This window comes from Penaeus chinensis, chromosome 36 (genome assembly GCF_019202785.1).
Source record: "Penaeus chinensis breed Huanghai No. 1 chromosome 36, ASM1920278v2, whole genome shotgun sequence".
NCBI lineage: Eukaryota > Metazoa > Arthropoda > Malacostraca > Decapoda > Penaeidae > Penaeus > Penaeus chinensis.
The window spans coordinates 13,585,813-13,603,312 of NC_061854.1; the positions used below are offsets into that span (position 1 = coordinate 13,585,813).

At 34.5% G+C, this 17,500-nt stretch overlaps 2 protein-coding genes across 4 annotated transcripts in view; both read right to left on the reverse strand.

Annotated features, from left to right (window-relative positions):
* The window catches only part of LOC125044970 (prostaglandin reductase 1-like), a 5,408-nt gene extending 64 nt beyond the window's left edge, over nucleotides 1-5,344 (reverse strand). The window contains exons 1-9 of the mRNA XM_047641951.1: nucleotides 5,186-5,344; nucleotides 4,733-4,870; nucleotides 4,495-4,597; nucleotides 3,316-3,504; nucleotides 2,940-3,058; nucleotides 2,276-2,427; nucleotides 1,555-1,675; nucleotides 687-805; nucleotides 1-236 (exon numbers count right to left, since the gene is read on the reverse strand). The exon at nucleotides 1-236 is cut by the window's left edge and continues 64 nt beyond it. Coding sequence (XP_047497907.1) covers nucleotides 126-236; nucleotides 687-805; nucleotides 1,555-1,675; nucleotides 2,276-2,427; nucleotides 2,940-3,058; nucleotides 3,316-3,504; nucleotides 4,495-4,597; nucleotides 4,733-4,838 — 1,020 coding nt within the window. The 5' untranslated portion in view covers nucleotides 4,839-4,870; nucleotides 5,186-5,344 and the 3' untranslated portion in view covers nucleotides 1-125. The remainder of the gene's footprint in view (nucleotides 237-686; nucleotides 806-1,554; nucleotides 1,676-2,275; nucleotides 2,428-2,939; nucleotides 3,059-3,315; nucleotides 3,505-4,494; nucleotides 4,598-4,732; nucleotides 4,871-5,185) is intronic.
* Nucleotides 5,345-13,430: 8,086 nt separating this feature from the next.
* The window catches only part of LOC125045017 (trichoplein keratin filament-binding protein-like), a 6,391-nt gene continuing 2,321 nt past the window's right edge, over nucleotides 13,431-17,500 (reverse strand). For 2 of the 3 annotated variants that reach the window (XM_047642044.1, XM_047642042.1), the window contains exons 2-8: nucleotides 17,264-17,500; nucleotides 16,935-17,109; nucleotides 16,632-16,751; nucleotides 16,017-16,243; nucleotides 14,691-14,819; nucleotides 14,150-14,278; nucleotides 13,431-13,499 (exon numbers count right to left, since the gene is read on the reverse strand). The exon at nucleotides 17,264-17,500 is cut by the window's right edge and continues 10 nt beyond it. In XM_047642044.1, coding sequence (XP_047498000.1) covers nucleotides 14,191-14,278; nucleotides 14,691-14,819; nucleotides 16,017-16,243; nucleotides 16,632-16,751; nucleotides 16,935-17,109; nucleotides 17,264-17,500 — 976 coding nt within the window. In that variant the 3' untranslated portion in view covers nucleotides 13,431-13,499; nucleotides 14,150-14,190. Of the gene's footprint in view, nucleotides 13,500-13,627; nucleotides 13,729-14,149; nucleotides 14,279-14,690; nucleotides 14,820-16,016; nucleotides 16,244-16,631; nucleotides 16,752-16,934; nucleotides 17,110-17,263 lie in introns of those variants that run through there. The other variant, XM_047642043.1, reaches the window with a different exon arrangement.

Sequence of the window (17,500 nt, forward strand, 5' to 3'; positions counted from 1 at the left end):
AGAGAGATTACACTCAAATTTCCACAGCTAAATTCCGCTGGAATCACAATTAATACTTTCAGTAACTCTGGCATATGCATCTTTCGATAAAAACAAATCATATGCCAGTGGTTAAAGAAAAAAAACTATGGCATTATAACAGCTTTTCCTCGGTGGTCTCCTTTAAACGCACCAATAAAAGTATCTGGCATTTTCTCAAAGCCATTGACGACGTGCTCCTTATACTTCAGTTTTCCCTGCGAATGGAAAACGAAATTACTTACGGGTATTATCCATAATGCATTCACTTGATGTCACATTTTTTTTTTTTTTTTTTTATCACAAAATACAGAGCTTTAAAATAAAAGATATAGACACGAAGATGAGAAATGTTATTAGAAATTATCAAATTGGGATTGAAAATTATTACATTGTTATTAGAAATTACGAAATCATTAGATTTTTTTTAGAAATAAATGCAGTGATGAAAGTATTTTGCAGAAACTGTTAACGGGAAAAAATGTCTAAACGACATTAGGAGGATACGTATCCAAACTAGTGCCAAATACAAAAATAAGATACATGTAATTTTATTTACAGAAGATTAAGGATTGAAAATAAATATAAAATTGTTGGCAAAAGTCGTCTCCAATGGTCTCTTCAAAAGAAAAGTAACACCGAAGAAGAATCTAACTCGATAAACTCACCTCCAAGACCCAATCCCTTAGCTGCTCCAAGCCTTCCATCCAGTGGTCAGCAAATTCGAAAAACATGAAGCCTCGGATGTGCAGACACTTCCACAGCACGTCGGAATCCTTAAAGCAACCTGTATTGGGATTTTGATCATTATCTTTACATATTGCTTTGTGTGATTGAATGATATACATATATATATATATATATATATATATATCATTCATACTTGTTTTCTAACCCCCTGCTAATGCTCCTTTTTTCAGGTTATATAAGATTAATATTTTGGATTCAAAGTTGAAGACAATCAATTTAATTACTATCTCTTCCAAGTAGAAATAATTCTATATGTACCATCATTATGGTATATGATCTTGTTATCCACTAGTCAAGGTCTTGCATGTCGGCCTACTGTCAGTGAAAGTACATATTTATTTGAGATTAATTGAAAGCTGTTCTTAGACCAATTGCCATGAAATGTATAGGTTTTGTTCGTATAAACTTTCATCGAAAATGTTCTACAAGCATGAATTGTATGAGTTCACAATACTATACTAAAGTTTAAATATGAAAAAAAGGTTGAAATCAAACGGAAACAAATATTACTCCCCCCCAAAAAATCATCCAATCCATCCAATTTCGAATTTCAAAAATCAAATAAAGAAAAGGACATTTAAGATTTGTTCTGCCGATGCGCTGTTCCTAATATAATTTAACTCATATGAGTGCCTTACTCTAAAGCAAATTTTCTTTGCATCAGTATAAGATACTAACCCCCCCCCCCCCCACACACACACACCCTCCTACATCACGAAAATCTGTGCGCCGATTTTCTAATAAGATTCTCAAAATGAAAAGTAAAGTGTGTGTCTCATTTCCGACCTGTCATGGCGCCCTCTTCCTCCTCCTCCTGCTTGTTATACCCAGAGATGGCGCCACACACTGCCACTCGCCCGCCGAAGGCCATGTGGGGCATCACAGACGCAGTGAATGTTCCTCCGACCTTAAGAAAAGAAAAGAAAAAATAGCATATATAAAGAGAGAAATAAGGGGGAATAAGACTTTGAGGATTATCGATAAGATTAGACCAGGGGTCCTCAATTTTTTTTTATATTATTAATCCCTTTGTAGAATCCTTGATTTCTTGTCGACCCCCGATCATGTACAAAAGAAATATATATATATGTCAATAACAAATAGATATACAATTTTCATATACATTATCGAAGGGAACTGTACACTAAAATAAAGGTAAGATTTAAGTTAAAATGTTCTGAAATGCTACAAGACTATAATACTAGTGATGGACAATATTGTAACGCTTATCAAGTCATTTTAGAAAACAATTAATGCACTCAGAATGTCATTAGCAAAAGTACAAAACCCCAAAATAAAACAGATTATCAAAGTAATTAAAATTTAAAAAAAAAGTACTGACAACACGAAACATACTATTGAGGTAGAAAAAATAGAATAATCATTAAATTGTTCCAGACAAACAAGACCTACATTATCGAATTACATACTAGAAACGCATCCCGAAAAAAAATAATGACAAAAATATAAATTCATAATATTCAACAAACCTACTAAAATAACTTACATTGTCGAAATAACAGTTGATCTTCTTTGGAGCAGCCTGACGGAGTGCCTCACCTACTCTGACCTTCTTGTAGTTAAAGGCATGATCGGCCCCGATTTCCCTGAGCCAGTCGACCTTATCGTCTGCTCCTGCAAAGCCGATGACTTTACAACCTGTAATGGGTATTTCAACTTTTCAACGAAGGTACGTACAAGAAATATGATAAAGTAGTGAATAAATATAATGATGTAAAGAACAGTGGCGTAATGTTGGTTTGAAATGATGGTTTGGATTCTTAATATTACTAATGATCCAATAACGACAACCGTAACTATATTAGAAACAAAAAGACGATAGTGATAATGATAATAGCAATAATAGTTTGATGATTATGATGAGAGTAATATTAGTGATAATGATATTAAAATAGTGATAATGATAATAGCAATAATAGTTTGATGATTATGATGAGAGTAATATTAATTATAACAGTTAGTAACAACAATATTAATAATAAATAACAACAACAGCAACAACTGCTCTATCAAGATGAACAGGAAAGGGAGGGGAAAAAAAAAAACTTTCTGTCAAAAGCTGTTGCTAATGGCTGTTATCAAGAGGCTGTTGTCAAAAGTTGCTGTAAAAGCTGCAGACAAAGTTACTGTCAACACCCGTGATGACCCACCTTTGATCTTGGCTATTTGCACCACGACGCTCCCCACCGCCCCCGCCGCTCCGCTCACCAGTACCGTCTCGCCAGCCACCGGACGCAGGATCTCCGTCAGCCCGAAGAGAGCCGAATTTCTGAAGAATTAACATATTAAAAATGTGAATCATAAGGCAAGTGCTTATTTTTATTATACATATCTACTGTATATTCAGACGTGTACATAAAAACATGCATGAATCAACATTCGGAATTAAAAAAAAAAAAAAAAAACACACAAAAGCAAAAAAAAAAAAAAAAAAAAAAAAAAAAAATCTGAAACACTACTGAAGAGATATTCGAAGCCTCTCAAAGACCTCGAAACTCACCCATGGAACTGATTAACCTCACTCACCCGGGCATCCCAAGAGTTCCAAGGCCGAGACTCAAGGGTAGACCTTTCATGTCAGGCAACTGGTGGGATTTCTGCCAAAAGTCCGTTGTCTGCAGCTTCTCCTGCGATAAGTGGGTGGTGCAGCGCCACCCGGCTTGCGTGACCATGAAAGAACCGACGGGCCATTGGGCGTTCTTGCTCTCGATGACGCTGTTTTACGGGTAAGTGTGGTTAGGTTAAGGTTTCGGTTAAGAGGTGGAATTCTGGTGTACATTGTCTCATTGCATTTCTTTGTATTTGTCTGTTTGATTTGTCCTCTGGCAGAGCATGTTATTACATAATCACTTGGGCAAATATAAAGGTAGGGTTTGAAAATCGGGAAACTGATTTTTGTAAAGCATCCGGTATTACTGCTGCGTAAGAGTCCGTCTCTGCCATCAGATCATGCCCCTATTTCTATTTGCGTGTCTGTGCTCGCTGATGTGAACATGCCTCTCTCACGAGCGACGACACTGGGAACTCCTTCGGTAATAGCGCTCCTTTACATTGTTGACAATTGACGGAGGAGAGTCTCCTGACTCAACTAAAGATTCCGCAGCCATATATTGACATTGCTACTAAGAACTGGTGTGACATACTCAAGACAGGTGGAAGGTTCATTCGTCATTAATGGTATAAAGCTGGATAATGCGGGGTGGTGCAGAAGGAGTGGCATGTGATAGAACATTGTAGAATAACACAATACGTAATAGATACGGCTTCACTAATCTGTGCGAAATTATCAGTGGTATCAATAACTATGAAACAATGTGCGAGATTAATTACAAAATTCTGCCAGTATTAAATAGAGTTGATAGCATATGTTTTTAGTTCTTAAGGCATATCAACCCCCCAAAGTCAAAGAGCAGTATCTGCAAAAACGATCGTTTTGAGAAAATTGGCTTCTTACGTCGCCAGTACCTTTTGGTAGCTACTGCCAATCTGAATTGTAAAAATCGTTTATTAAGGGAGAATTTTAATATCTGAGGCACCCAAAAGATGGAGATAGTGTGTTTAAGTCCTTTGGGTATGATAACTTAGCTTGGACAAAAATGTAGATATGCTCTTTATCTTTGGGAGGCAGATACCCTTACGATTGTATATACAAGCTATTATGTTTCACGAGTTTGATATTATTCTTATTCCATTCACAGAGCTCACCGTGCAACTTGGCCGCCATCCATAGTGGAACCGAGAGGTAAAATCTTAGCCTTTTGCCTCATGTATGGATCAACGCTAAGACACTCTGCCTGTACAATTACGTCTGCAATGAAGAAACGGCAACTTTTACAAATGAAACGAAATTAAATTGACCGATTTCATTGAAAAAAAATAAGTTAAAAATCTGTTTGGCATTTCATATTTCACGTGGTAAGAGTCTGTTTGTGGTGTAACTTACCTCCTGCCTCACATGGCGGTACCTGCTCCTCAACCAAAGTGAAGTCTTTAATCGTTGGCAGTCCCACAGGACGTCGTGAAAGCTTCCATACCTTTGACAACACCATGATGACAGTTGCTTTCACTCCTCTGCGAGATGCTGGTATATACCAATTACGTTTATTAAAATGATATGGATATATGTGGGTAGTATTTATTATATTGAAGGAGTAGTGTATGTAGATATATAAACACTTACTATGCAATTAGTGATTCAAATACACACAAATACAAACGTGCGCGCGCACACACACACACACACACACACACGCACGTGCACACGCACACGCACACGCACACACAGACACACACACACACACACACACACACACACACACACACAAACGCGCGCGCGCACAAAACATCGATGAAATCACAGTCATCCACACTGCATTCAACGAGACTTATGACTTACCTGTGCTCAGTATGCAGTCTCCAGACCCAGTGGTTCTTGAAGGGTCATACAACACGTATATATAAACCCAAAGAGTGCAGTGTCATCCTGATGTTATTTTGGCGGCCAAGCGTTTCAGAGTTGACTTGCGCTGCATTTTAATTCCTGAGGAGGAGATTGTGCGTCAGTGCTTGCCAATGATAATGCAACATAAAGCTCCTTACATTATCGTGTTGGAATCCATGATTTCACATTTGTTACTGTTGTTAAAATTGCGATCTTTTTGTTTTTACCTTTATATTGAACTCTGAGTAATTGGAAATTTTAAATGCTTGAAAAGTCGTTATCTCGTCTCATTCTCCGACACGGCATTACTAACAGATTAATTGTTGGTGTTATCATTAGTATTATTGTAGTTGTTGTCATTATTATCATTACTCTTTTGTTAATATCATCACTATATAATCAACTTTGATAAAATATATCATCATTAATGTTTACGTTCTTTCAGTCTCTCTACTGTTATCTGCAGACATTGTCATAAACCATAAAATCTCTTCCATTGATTTTGAAGCAATTAACTTCCGTTTTACTGTATTATCGCGTGGCTGAACTGCAACGCAACATATCCACAATTCCTGGGCGGCCGTGGGTTGCAGGTACTGAGTCTGCCTTTGTAAATAAAGAATTGCAACTTCATGTTTAAGTCGCAATAAAATGAACTTCTGGCTAGTTTTGTACAAAGCAATGTATACTTGTAATAAAAAGATATAGTATTATTATTAGTTCGGTGTCTTTTATTAGTCACCTCTATATCCTGTCACTATTTATTTAATTAAACATTTCGCGTAATAAACCCATTTATGAATTTCTTTACATTAATTTAGTTACGAATTTTAGAATCGTGAATTATTCCTTCTTTAATATTTTTTTTTTTTTTTTTTTTTTTTTTTTTTTACTCTCATCGCTTTTATTAATATTCTGTTTTATTACGTATTTCTGTACCGTTGATGAATTTTCCGATGCCATGAAATTACTTCATTATTATCCTATGGAATAACATTTCCCTTTTCTATATTAGTCTCCTGGTTTTCTATATATCAAGCGTATTGGAAAATTGGTTATGCTATCACGTGTATGTAAAATATACCCGTGTTTTGGTTTCAGAGGAAGTGACCATGAGTCATCATAAACAAGCAGCGTGGAGAAGGAAGAAACACGTATTTAAAGATTGTTGTGCATTTTTATGCTTGTGTATGAGAGATCATATATATATATATATATATATATATATATATATATATATATGTATATAATCATATATACATACATATGCAAATACATATACATATACATATACATATACATATACATATACATATACATACATACATATGCACACACATATAAATAGACATATATATATACATATATATACATATATTTGTATTTATATATACATGTATATATAAATATACATACATATATACATTTATACACACTTATAAATATAGCTATATATATGTATTTATATCTATATATATATATATATATATATACACACACATATACGCACATACATACATATACGCACACATATAAATATAGCTATATATTATGTACATTATGTATATGTATATATATGTATGTACATATATATATATATATATATATATATATATACATGTGTGTGTGTGTTTTATATATATGTATATATCATATATATATATATATATATATATATATAGTCAGCTTGGGGTAAAAAAAAATCAACTACACTTGCAAAATTTATTCCAGAAATTTCTTCAACATAAACGGTAATGCATACAAAGTAAATTCAAATTTGTATGAGAACTGAAATTTATATGACTATTTTTGTTTTCCCGAGAAAAGGGGGAGAAAGACATAGATGGGTAAAACAACATTCGTTTTTTCTGCCTTATATCCAAAGTAAAACACTTTCATGGAGTAGAACATAAAGTAGACATCATGTCCATGGTATTTATTCATCGTCTGTATGGGTTAAACAATATTTCTTACGAGTAGCATACGTAATTAACTGAAAGATTAAGCCTTTTAGAAAATCCGTCTTAGTAGGACCAACAAATATGAAATCAGGAGAACTATTTGTGTGGGTACTTTCCATGTTAACTTTTCAGGGTCTGAAGATTCCCCCCCTACCCCCTTCGTAGAAACCTAATTCCCACAGAAGGTACAGGAGCATCCTTATTCTGTGATTTTTTTGTTTTCTGTACGTGTATTTTTTCCCAGGTAATAAGATTTTGTCGGGTTGGAGTAATACATAGTATACCATTTTCCAATGGAGTTATCATCCAGTACTGGCACATTATAGATATACATGCTCACTCTCATCAAGAAACTCGTCATCCGAATCATCAGAGTCCATCAGCTCGGGGTCACCTTCGTCATCTGAGAGGCCCCTCTTTTATTCATTTGCCTTTTAGACTGTCCTTTTTCACCCAGTTGTCTTTTTATTTCCTCCCCAGTATTGATTTTAGCCTTCAAGTTTATTCGACGGCTTTGAGGTGCAGACGAAGATGTTGGCTTCTTCCCAGCCTGGATAACAGTTTCTAAAGATATTTCTTCATCAGCGGGTTTCATAAGAATACTGTCACGCATGTTCTCTGGAGCCTTTCTTTGAATTTCTTTAAGTGCATCGAATAAAAATGAATGCAAAATGTCTAATTTATGAGCAGAGTATCGTAAGAGGAGGGGAATAATGCCGCATTGAATTGCCTGTATGGCAGATGGTATTACTGGCCTTGGCGTTAAGGTAGCAGCTGCTGACTTTGGATGTAGTAGGGGTGGATGCGCTTGAGTATGGAATGGAACTTGAGAGTAGAATAAGAGTAAGGAGATTGGAGTCCGGAAAAGGGCTAAGAAGCCTTGATGCTGATGTAGGTGGTCTTGAAGCAGGCTGTGCAAATCATGCACAGAGGTCAGATTACCTTCCCTTATCAGTTTGTGTCCCAGACAAAGATGCCTCTTCATGACGGTCGTCGCCGGGAGTCTCCGCATGAGGGCGAAATCTCAGATTCTAGCACAGGCTCATCCTGATCATTCTTTGGAAATCCAGTATCCACCCACCTGCCATGCGGTTTTAGTTTCATGGGATTAAATGTATTTCTTTTATATTTTTATTTGTTGCATGAAGAAATACCTGTGCTCTCGAAACCTTTCTTCACAATTTCTGCAGAGTCACTTCTGTCAAACGGAACATAACCTATTTACAAACCCATATTTTCACAGAGGTTCTCGGGCTCCTGTTTTGCGGACATAATCATTAAGTGCTGTTTCACATTAATTATTTAGAGAAGCAAAACAAGCAACTTCCAGGATTTGGATACATCGGTACAATAAGCTGGGAGTTTCATGATAAAATATTTTCCGTCTGAGCCAAGTTTTACGAGTAAAAGGACGCTTGTTTTTGTTCCATGTACAATATGCTTGGAAAAAATAAATAACTAGTCATCTAACCATTCTCAGATATAGCATATTGTGTACAGGGAGATCATACGTTCCCTCCAAGTGCTTTGCATGCATTTGTCTTTGAACACTACCACTGACGGGAGGACTGTGCCATCAGCGCGACACACAAAACAAACTGTGGGGTAACATAAAACACATACCGGGGTATTGAAAGTTTGGTGGTGAGGTAATAAAAAACACCGGGGAAAGAAAAAAACAGTACATCTACCTGTCCTACCTGTGAAATATGATTGGGTAAGAAAAAAAATATAGTATATTTTTTTATTGTATAGGGGTTGTTAGTGATGTGTGTGTGTGTGTGTGTGCGTGTATAAATATATATATATATATATATATATATGTGTGTGTGTGTGTGTGTGTGTGTGTGTGTGTGTGTTTATATATATATATATATATATATATATATATATATATATATGTATGTATGTATGTATATATAAAAAGAAAAAATGACTAATAAGTACGTACGATGAGCAATAACATGAAGCGGAGACCTAGTTATATTATGAAAAAAAGAGTAGTGTTGACTTTACTCCTTCATCATTCTTTGAAACATCAAAGAATATGCAGGCCATCATAAAAGAAAAAAACAAAGGAATCTACAGATAATCTGAAGCATACTGAATAACAGACGGTGATAGCTTTTGAAATTTCTATAGCAGTACAACTGACATCAGCCAGGCTATAGTTTGTACCCAGAAAGACTAGACGGACAATGCCAGCGGGGAAAATTGATTTGTCACCGGATATAACGAGACACAGAGCTGGGCAGAGGGGGTTATTAATGGTTAAAATAAATGTATACTAGACATCCATGATCATACAACGCTATGGCAAACAGGGCGAACATGGTAAAAATGAATCAACGATCGAACAGAAGGGGGTGAAGAAGAAAAATAAAAGAGGGAGAAGAAAAGACCATGCAAAATTAGTTGAGGCGAGGGCTGAGGTCTAAGGTACAGCTGATTCCTTACATTGGGCCTCAGTCTCCGCTTCCTAAGCTCTCCATGACAACAAGAAGCAAGGGTTGGGGAGGGGAACGAAAAGAGAGTGAGATAGGGCGACCAAGAGAGTGAGAGATATAAATAGACTCATATATAGTTAGAGAGAGTGGAGATAGATATAGGTTGGTGTATAGTTAGGGAGAGAGATTAGAGATAGATATAAATTGATATATAGTTAGAGAGAAAGAGAGATAGATAGGAGGATAGAGAGAGAGAAAATTAAATATTTTCCATAGAAACAGTGTTTCTGTGTATATATGCACACATACACATATAAATGCTTATACACACAAAAAGAAAAGAAAACATATACAAAATAACATTATTTTTAATGTTCTAAATACAAGGGAAATACAAACATGAATCTCTTGAGTGATCTCTTTATTATAAAATCAACATATTATAGATTCATTTTACAGGAAGGTTAAACTCCAACATGTTTATGAAGTTTTTTATTTTAACAAACTACAAAATAACCTCTTTAATATCAAAAGACTTACACATTTATTGGAAATAGTTAGAAAATATCAAATATATTCATATATGGGCATATTGCTATTCATTAAAAAATACAGCTATTAAAATATTAGTATCAAAACACAGCCAACTGCTTTGTGTAAATTCTTTGGCCCCTAAGGTATATAACTGCACATTTGCTTTTATTCTTTTCATAAACAAAAAATAATTAAACTAAAATAATAATAATAATAATAATGATAATATTAATAATAATAATAATAATAATAATAAGAAGAAGAAGAAGAAGAACAATAATAGTAATATAATAAAAATAATAATATTAGTACAAATTATTATAAAATAATGAAAATAATGATAATGACAGAAAAATGATAATATGAATATGAATATGAATAATGATAATATATATATATATATATATATATATATATATATATAATAGTATGTAAAAAATAAAAAAATAAAAATAAAAAGCAATAAAACATAACTAATTATGATTAATGGTAATATCAGCAAAAATGGTAATCTTTTATTTGTTTTATTATTTAGTGTATGAGCGTGAGTGTGAGTATAAGTATAAGTGTATATATATATGTAAATGCATACGTATATGCATGTGTATTCATAAACAATATAAAACTTTTAAAAAGCATAAATGAAACGGAAAAGAAAAGATACACATTAAGTAGAGCAGCACCAAATAATCGTTCCAGCGAGTGTTGAGTTATGTGGAGTCGTGCAGACGTGACACTAACTCGTTCCCTCTTAAAAACAAACCAGATATCACACATTGGTTAAGAATGATGAAGAATCATTCTAACAAGTGTTCTTCTTTCACCAGACGAATCTCTTACGTCCATATTTCTGAAAGGGCAGAGAGGAAAGATATTTAAATTAGTTAATGAAGTTTGATTATATATCTAAATATCTATGTCTATCTAGCTATCTGTGTGTGTGTGTGTGTGTGTGTGTGTGTGTGTGTGTGTGTGTGTGTGTGTGTGTGTGAGTGAGTGAGTGAGTGAGTGAGTGAGTGAGTGAGTGAGTGAGTGAGTGAGTGTGTGAGTGTGAGTGTGAGTGTGAGTGTGAGTGTGAGTGTGAGTGTGAGTGTGTGTGTGTGTGTGTGTGTGTGTGTGTGTGTGTGTGTGGGTGGGTTTTTGGGTGGGTGGTTGGGTGGGTGGGTGGGTGGGTGGGTGTTTGTGTGGGTGGGTGTGTGGGTGGGTGGGTGGGTGGGTGGGTGGGTTGGGTGGGGGTGGGTTGGGTGGGGGTGGATGGGTGGGGGTGGATGGGTGGGTGGGTGGGTGGTGTGGTGTGGTGTGGTGTGGTGTGGGTTGGGTTGGGTTGGGTTGGGTTGGGTTGGGTTGGGTTGGGTTGGGTTGTGGTGGGTGGGTGGGTGGGTGGGTGGGTGGGTTGGGGTGGGTTGTGGTGGGTGGGTGGGTGGGTGGGTGGGTGGGTGGGTGGGTGGGTGGGTGGGTGGGTGGGTGTTTGGGTGGGTGGTTGTTTGGGTTTTTGGGTGGGTGGGTGTTTGGGTTTTTGGGTGGGTGGGTGTTTGGGTTTTTGGGTGGGTGGGTGGGTTGGTTTTTGGGTGGGTGGATGGGTGGGTTGTTTTTTGGGTGGGTGGATGGGTGGATGGATGGATGGATGGATGGATGGATGGATGGATGGATGGATGGATGGATGGATGGATGGATGGATGGATGGATGTGTGTGTGTGTGTGTGTGTGTGTGTGTGTGTGTGTGTGTGTGTGTGTGTGTGTGTGTGTGTGTGTGTGTGTGTGTGTGTGTGTGTGTGTGTGTGTGTGTGTGTGGGTGCGTACATGCACACATGCATGTGTTTATGCATATTGTGCCTATAAATGTCAAAATAACTATAAAATTAAACACAAGTAATATTTCAAGACACTAAATAGGTGAACCTAACAAAAACTTACAGGTGGAGCATATTCTGGACCCCAAAGATGTTGCAGCTGCTGCTCAAGGCGTGTAATTTCCCTGCGGTGTTCTTGCAGCTTCCTCTCCTCATCCTCTCGATCTCTTCTGAGAGAAGCTGCCTCTTGCATCATTCTCTGCGATGGCTGCAGAGCAACACAATATCACAATTATGTATAATGATGATAATGACAAACAATTAAAGTACTTGCTCATGATCTACATGTTTTCCCCCATTACTGTAGATGATATAAAGATACTAATACATAATACATGTGGTACACAACATAAATGCTATATCTAACCTATTACTGTATCTTACTTGCCATTCCCTAACCTTAAGAGGTAGTAAAATGTAATAAAATGGAGGTAATATCCCATGCATCCTGATACACAAATGCACTTTCTAAAGCTCTAGCTTATCCTATTCACTCACCTGCACTTGAACCGTGTGATGTTTTTCTCTTCTCTCCTTCTCTTCTCTTTCCAGGTCTTGCATTTGGTCTCGTATGTCGATTATGGATCTGTGAATTTGTGCCTTTTCTGAATCCAGTGTTTCTCTTTCACGCACATTTCTGGACTGCTGATCTTGAACCTATGAATCAATTTAGAAACACATTATAGGATCTGGAGGATGCACAATAATAACAGTAATAATATCACACTGATATGACTGATAACATAAAAAAAATCTCTAGTCTCTTCTTCCAAACATGCAGAATACCAACTCCTACCCTTTGTTATTTTCATCACTATAAATTTCCATTAGTAGTTCTTGATGACCATATTACGTGTTACATTCTAATGATAAATCTAGTACTTCCACCATTGTGTCCTTAAAATCGAACAAAAAATGAGAGGAAAGGTAACCACTATTTCAAAATAATATTTTACTGGACCTCTCTATTTCTCCACCTTATTTTTTCAGTTCTTGACCAAAATTCATTCTCTAAACATCTACCAAAGACACTCCATGATTTGAAGAATATACTGCATAATAAATTTAATTATCATAAGCTGATCCTGCACAAAATGCTAAGATCCATACCTTTTTTTAGTGACACAACATGCAGTCATTTCACCTATATCAAACACTATTTTACTTCCAAAAGTCTGCACAACAATAAAGTTTTAAACCATATGGTACTAGTCTAAAATTGACTAAGTAGAAGGCAAGGGGAGATTCAAATCAAATTAATGTGTAACTATCTACTTCACATATATCTTAAATTCCACTAACTTTTAGGGAGTATACAATTTCTCTTATGCATCATCAGGATGACATTATATCATTTTTTCCAAAGATTACCTGCTGTTGAAGTCCATGTAATACTTCACCCATCAGTCGGTCTCGTGCTCGTTGCTCTCTCTCCCACTCCGCTTGCCTCTTCTTCCACATTACCTCTGCTTCCTCACTGGTAAGAAATATTAAGGAGCGGATAAAATACTGAAAAAATTACATAACAGCATATTCATATAAAAGTTTAATTTTCGTTGAAACCAAAGGAATCTCAATAAATCTTTACATTTTCCAGTCACTCACCTAAACAGCAGCTCATACTCTTTCTCACGCATGCTCTCCAGCTTCCTCTGTTCTCCCAGCACAGTCTTCATCCATTCAGCCTCGCTTCTTCGATGCTTCATCTAGCAAAATAGTACATATGTGTTTTTATATAGGTTTATGTGTGTCTACAACTCATTTCTGAAGAGTATCTTAATAAAGCATGAAAGCTCTATGATGTAAAAGGAAGACCTTGTTAAATATCAAGTCTAATAAGATTTACAATAACAATGAAGGGATTTTTTTATCATCATTATTTTAAAAACTAGATTGAATCATTTAAGCAAATAGACTGAGAAAACACATTTAAAGAAAGTAAAAATGTTGTCACTAGTTGGTAAATTTGAAAAGAAAAAAGAAAGAAAGAAAGAAAAAAAGGAAGATGAACAAACACATACAAGCATACAAATGGATGAAATATATACATAAATACATCCATATTAAAAGACAAAAAATAGGTATATGGTAAAATAAAGATAAAACAGACAAATGCAATCAAAGCACCTGCTCATCTTCATCTTCCGGAAGCCCTCTTAAGATGTCCTCTATGATATTCTCATCCTCAAGAGTTCCTGTTGAATGTCTGCCGCTTTTTTCTTTAGTTTCAGTTGATACTGTCTGGCCCAAAACAACCTGGAAGTAGATTTTTTCTTGTAGATTATGATCTATTATAACTTATGACCATACAGATGAGTAGATATCACTCAGTTGATTACCAGATAAAGAAAAGAAAAGAAAAGAAAAGAAAAGAAAAGAAAAGAAAAGAAAAGAAAAGAAAAAAAAAGGTAAGGATGCCGAAGAGAGAAATGATGGTATTAATGACCTTCATAACAGACACAGCTAAAAAAGGATAATGTTGAAAATTATATAAAGAGTATATAAATATGATACTAAATAATGATTATAATAAAAGATAGTTTATGCTTAATCTCTTTTGAAGGTAGAAATATAATGATGATATCAATCAAATAAAATACAAGGATGAAGCCAAAACATTACAAATTAAAACAAAAATCAAAGGTCCTCATAAAGCAAGAGCACTCACTCTAACTCTTTCCGCTGCCGTAAATCTTTCAGTCTTAGCCTTCGTTGGGTAATTTCATGGAGTCTAAGCTTCTCTCTCTCTAACGTAACTTCCTCTTGTCTCAGGAAATCATCGTGTTTTTCCCTTTCCCTAGCAAGAGAAAAATGATGATGGTAATAATAGTAATAAGGATGATGACAGTAATAATTAATATGGATATAATGATGGTAATCATAATGATAAATATACTGATAATAACAATAATACTACATAAGAAGAAATGGTACTACAAGTAATGAATATGATAATGAATATGATAATAATAATAACAATAATAATAATAATATTTATAATAATAATAATAATAATAATAATAATAATAAAAATAATAATAATAATAATAATAATAACAATAATATCATTAATAATAATAATAATAATAATAATAATAATAATAATAATAATAATAATAATAAAAATAATAATAATAATATCAATAGTAATAATAATAATGATGATAATAATAATAATAATAATAATAATAAAGATGATGATAATAATAAGAACACTAACAAGAATAACAACAACAACAATAATAATAGTAATGATAATAATAATAATAACAACAATAACAATAATATTAATAGTAATAATAATAATAATAATAATAATAATAATAATAATAATAATTATTATTATTATCATCATCATCATTATTATTATTATTATCATTATTATCAGCGGCAGCAGCATCATTTATCATTATCATTATTAATATTACCATAATTGTAATAATGATAATAAACATCATAATAATAAAGAAAAGAATAACAATAGGAATATGTACAGTAATAGTAATAGTAATAATAAAATAATAATAATAATCACAATATAACAATAAATATAACAAAAATAATATAAAAAAAGATGATAACAATAATAAGTGATTACTATTAGTACAGTAATAATTTTTATTGTTATCTTCAATCATTATCATTATTGCTATTTATTATCATTATCTTCATTATAATCAATCATTATTATCATTATCATCTCTATCATTATCACTAATACTAGGATTATTATCATTATCATCATTATCATTATAATTATCTTCATTGATATTATATCATTAATATTATTATTATAATAAGAATTTCTATTATTATTATTATCACTATTATTCTATATTAAATCATTAATAGCATAATTCTAAGAGGAATAACAAGAAAAATTACAAGAAATATTATTATAGTATAATCATAAAAGTAGTTAGAAGAACAACCATAATTTTTATAACAATAACAAGTAAACAGACAAAGAGAAAATCAAAACTGCCTTTCATACTTAATTTCTGTAATCTGAGCTTCAAGCTGGACCTTCCACTCTCCTTGCTTCTTCAATTTCTCTGCTTCTGTTTTCTTTTCCTCTTCTTCCAATTTCCGCTGCCTCTCAGCTGCTTCAATGTCTGCTCTTCGATCTTCCTCTGCTTTTTTCCGTCTCTCATCCTCCTTCCACTGCCTCTGGTCAACCCATGCCTCTTGCACAAAGTGATTGAATCGGTCGGACTCCATCTGTGTGGGGGTCATCTCAGATCATGAGCATTTTGTATCTATTTTTGTGATAATTTTTTTTTTTCCTCTGACAGAAATAGAAAAAGTGGTAATAATCTTTACCCTGGGAGTGAGATATTGATGGTTTATATTTACACATGTCAACAAAATGGATTAAACTAAATTGGAGACATTTTTTTGTAATATGTAAGAGAACATTACAACCATACATCTTACCAAAAATAGCTCATCATATAACCACAGGGTAAAGTGGCTAAAAATGAAATGTAAAATATTATAACATTTTCAGTAAAAAAAAAATACAGGCCTATTATGTTCATGAATCTCTAAACCTTTACTTGTTTACTGTAATTTTATATCCAGCCATACAAATATCTACATCACTTACTTGTCTAACTTGTGGGCTGTTTCGTCTCCAGATTTCATACGAAAGAGATTCTGTCATTTTCTGTCTCTCTTCAAGGTTCTTCTTCTTTAGGTCATCTAGGCGACACTTCAGCATCTCCACCTATGAGGAAAGTCATGAGTTTAAAATCTCAAAATCAATGTACAACACAATTTACCACACACAAACAGATAACTTTATATCATAACATGTTTACTGAATTGCCTTTGAACAAACAGAAAAGAAAACTGGATAAATTTTCTATGCCTTTCAAGTCTCATACACTTAACAATTTCCATTTAGTACCTCAGGATAGACAATATGATGGTGAACAGTTCTGTGTCTTGATTCTCTGTATATCTGCTCCCTCTCATCCTGATATCGCCTCTCATCTTCTTGAAACAGACGAGTGAGTCTGGCCCGTCTATCAGCCAGTTTACGCTCCTTCTCCTCCTTTTTACGAAGCTCTTCTTCATCGACACTGGAACGATATTTCAGAGTAAACAATACCCTAGAAATTTTCCTCTTTTTCAAGACTAATTCACAACACATATACATAACTTGAACTTTATAAATCAAAGAGGCTTTGATACCTTATTATGTTAACCCCTAATAAACAAATCTAAAAAACCTACCATTTGTGCTTTGGCTGAGCAATAGCAGTGTAGTACTGTGCCTGCCATTCCTTTTTCTTCAAACTATTGACAGTGTTCTTCCATTCCTCAAGACGCCATGCTTCCTCATTCCGCCGTTGGTTATATGCCTCGAACCACTCCCGAGCAGAACCTGGTCGACTACCGGGACGGACTCTTAGAGGGTTGATTGCAGATGTAGATCGCACTGAGCCTGCTGTTCCAGGACGACGTCGAGAC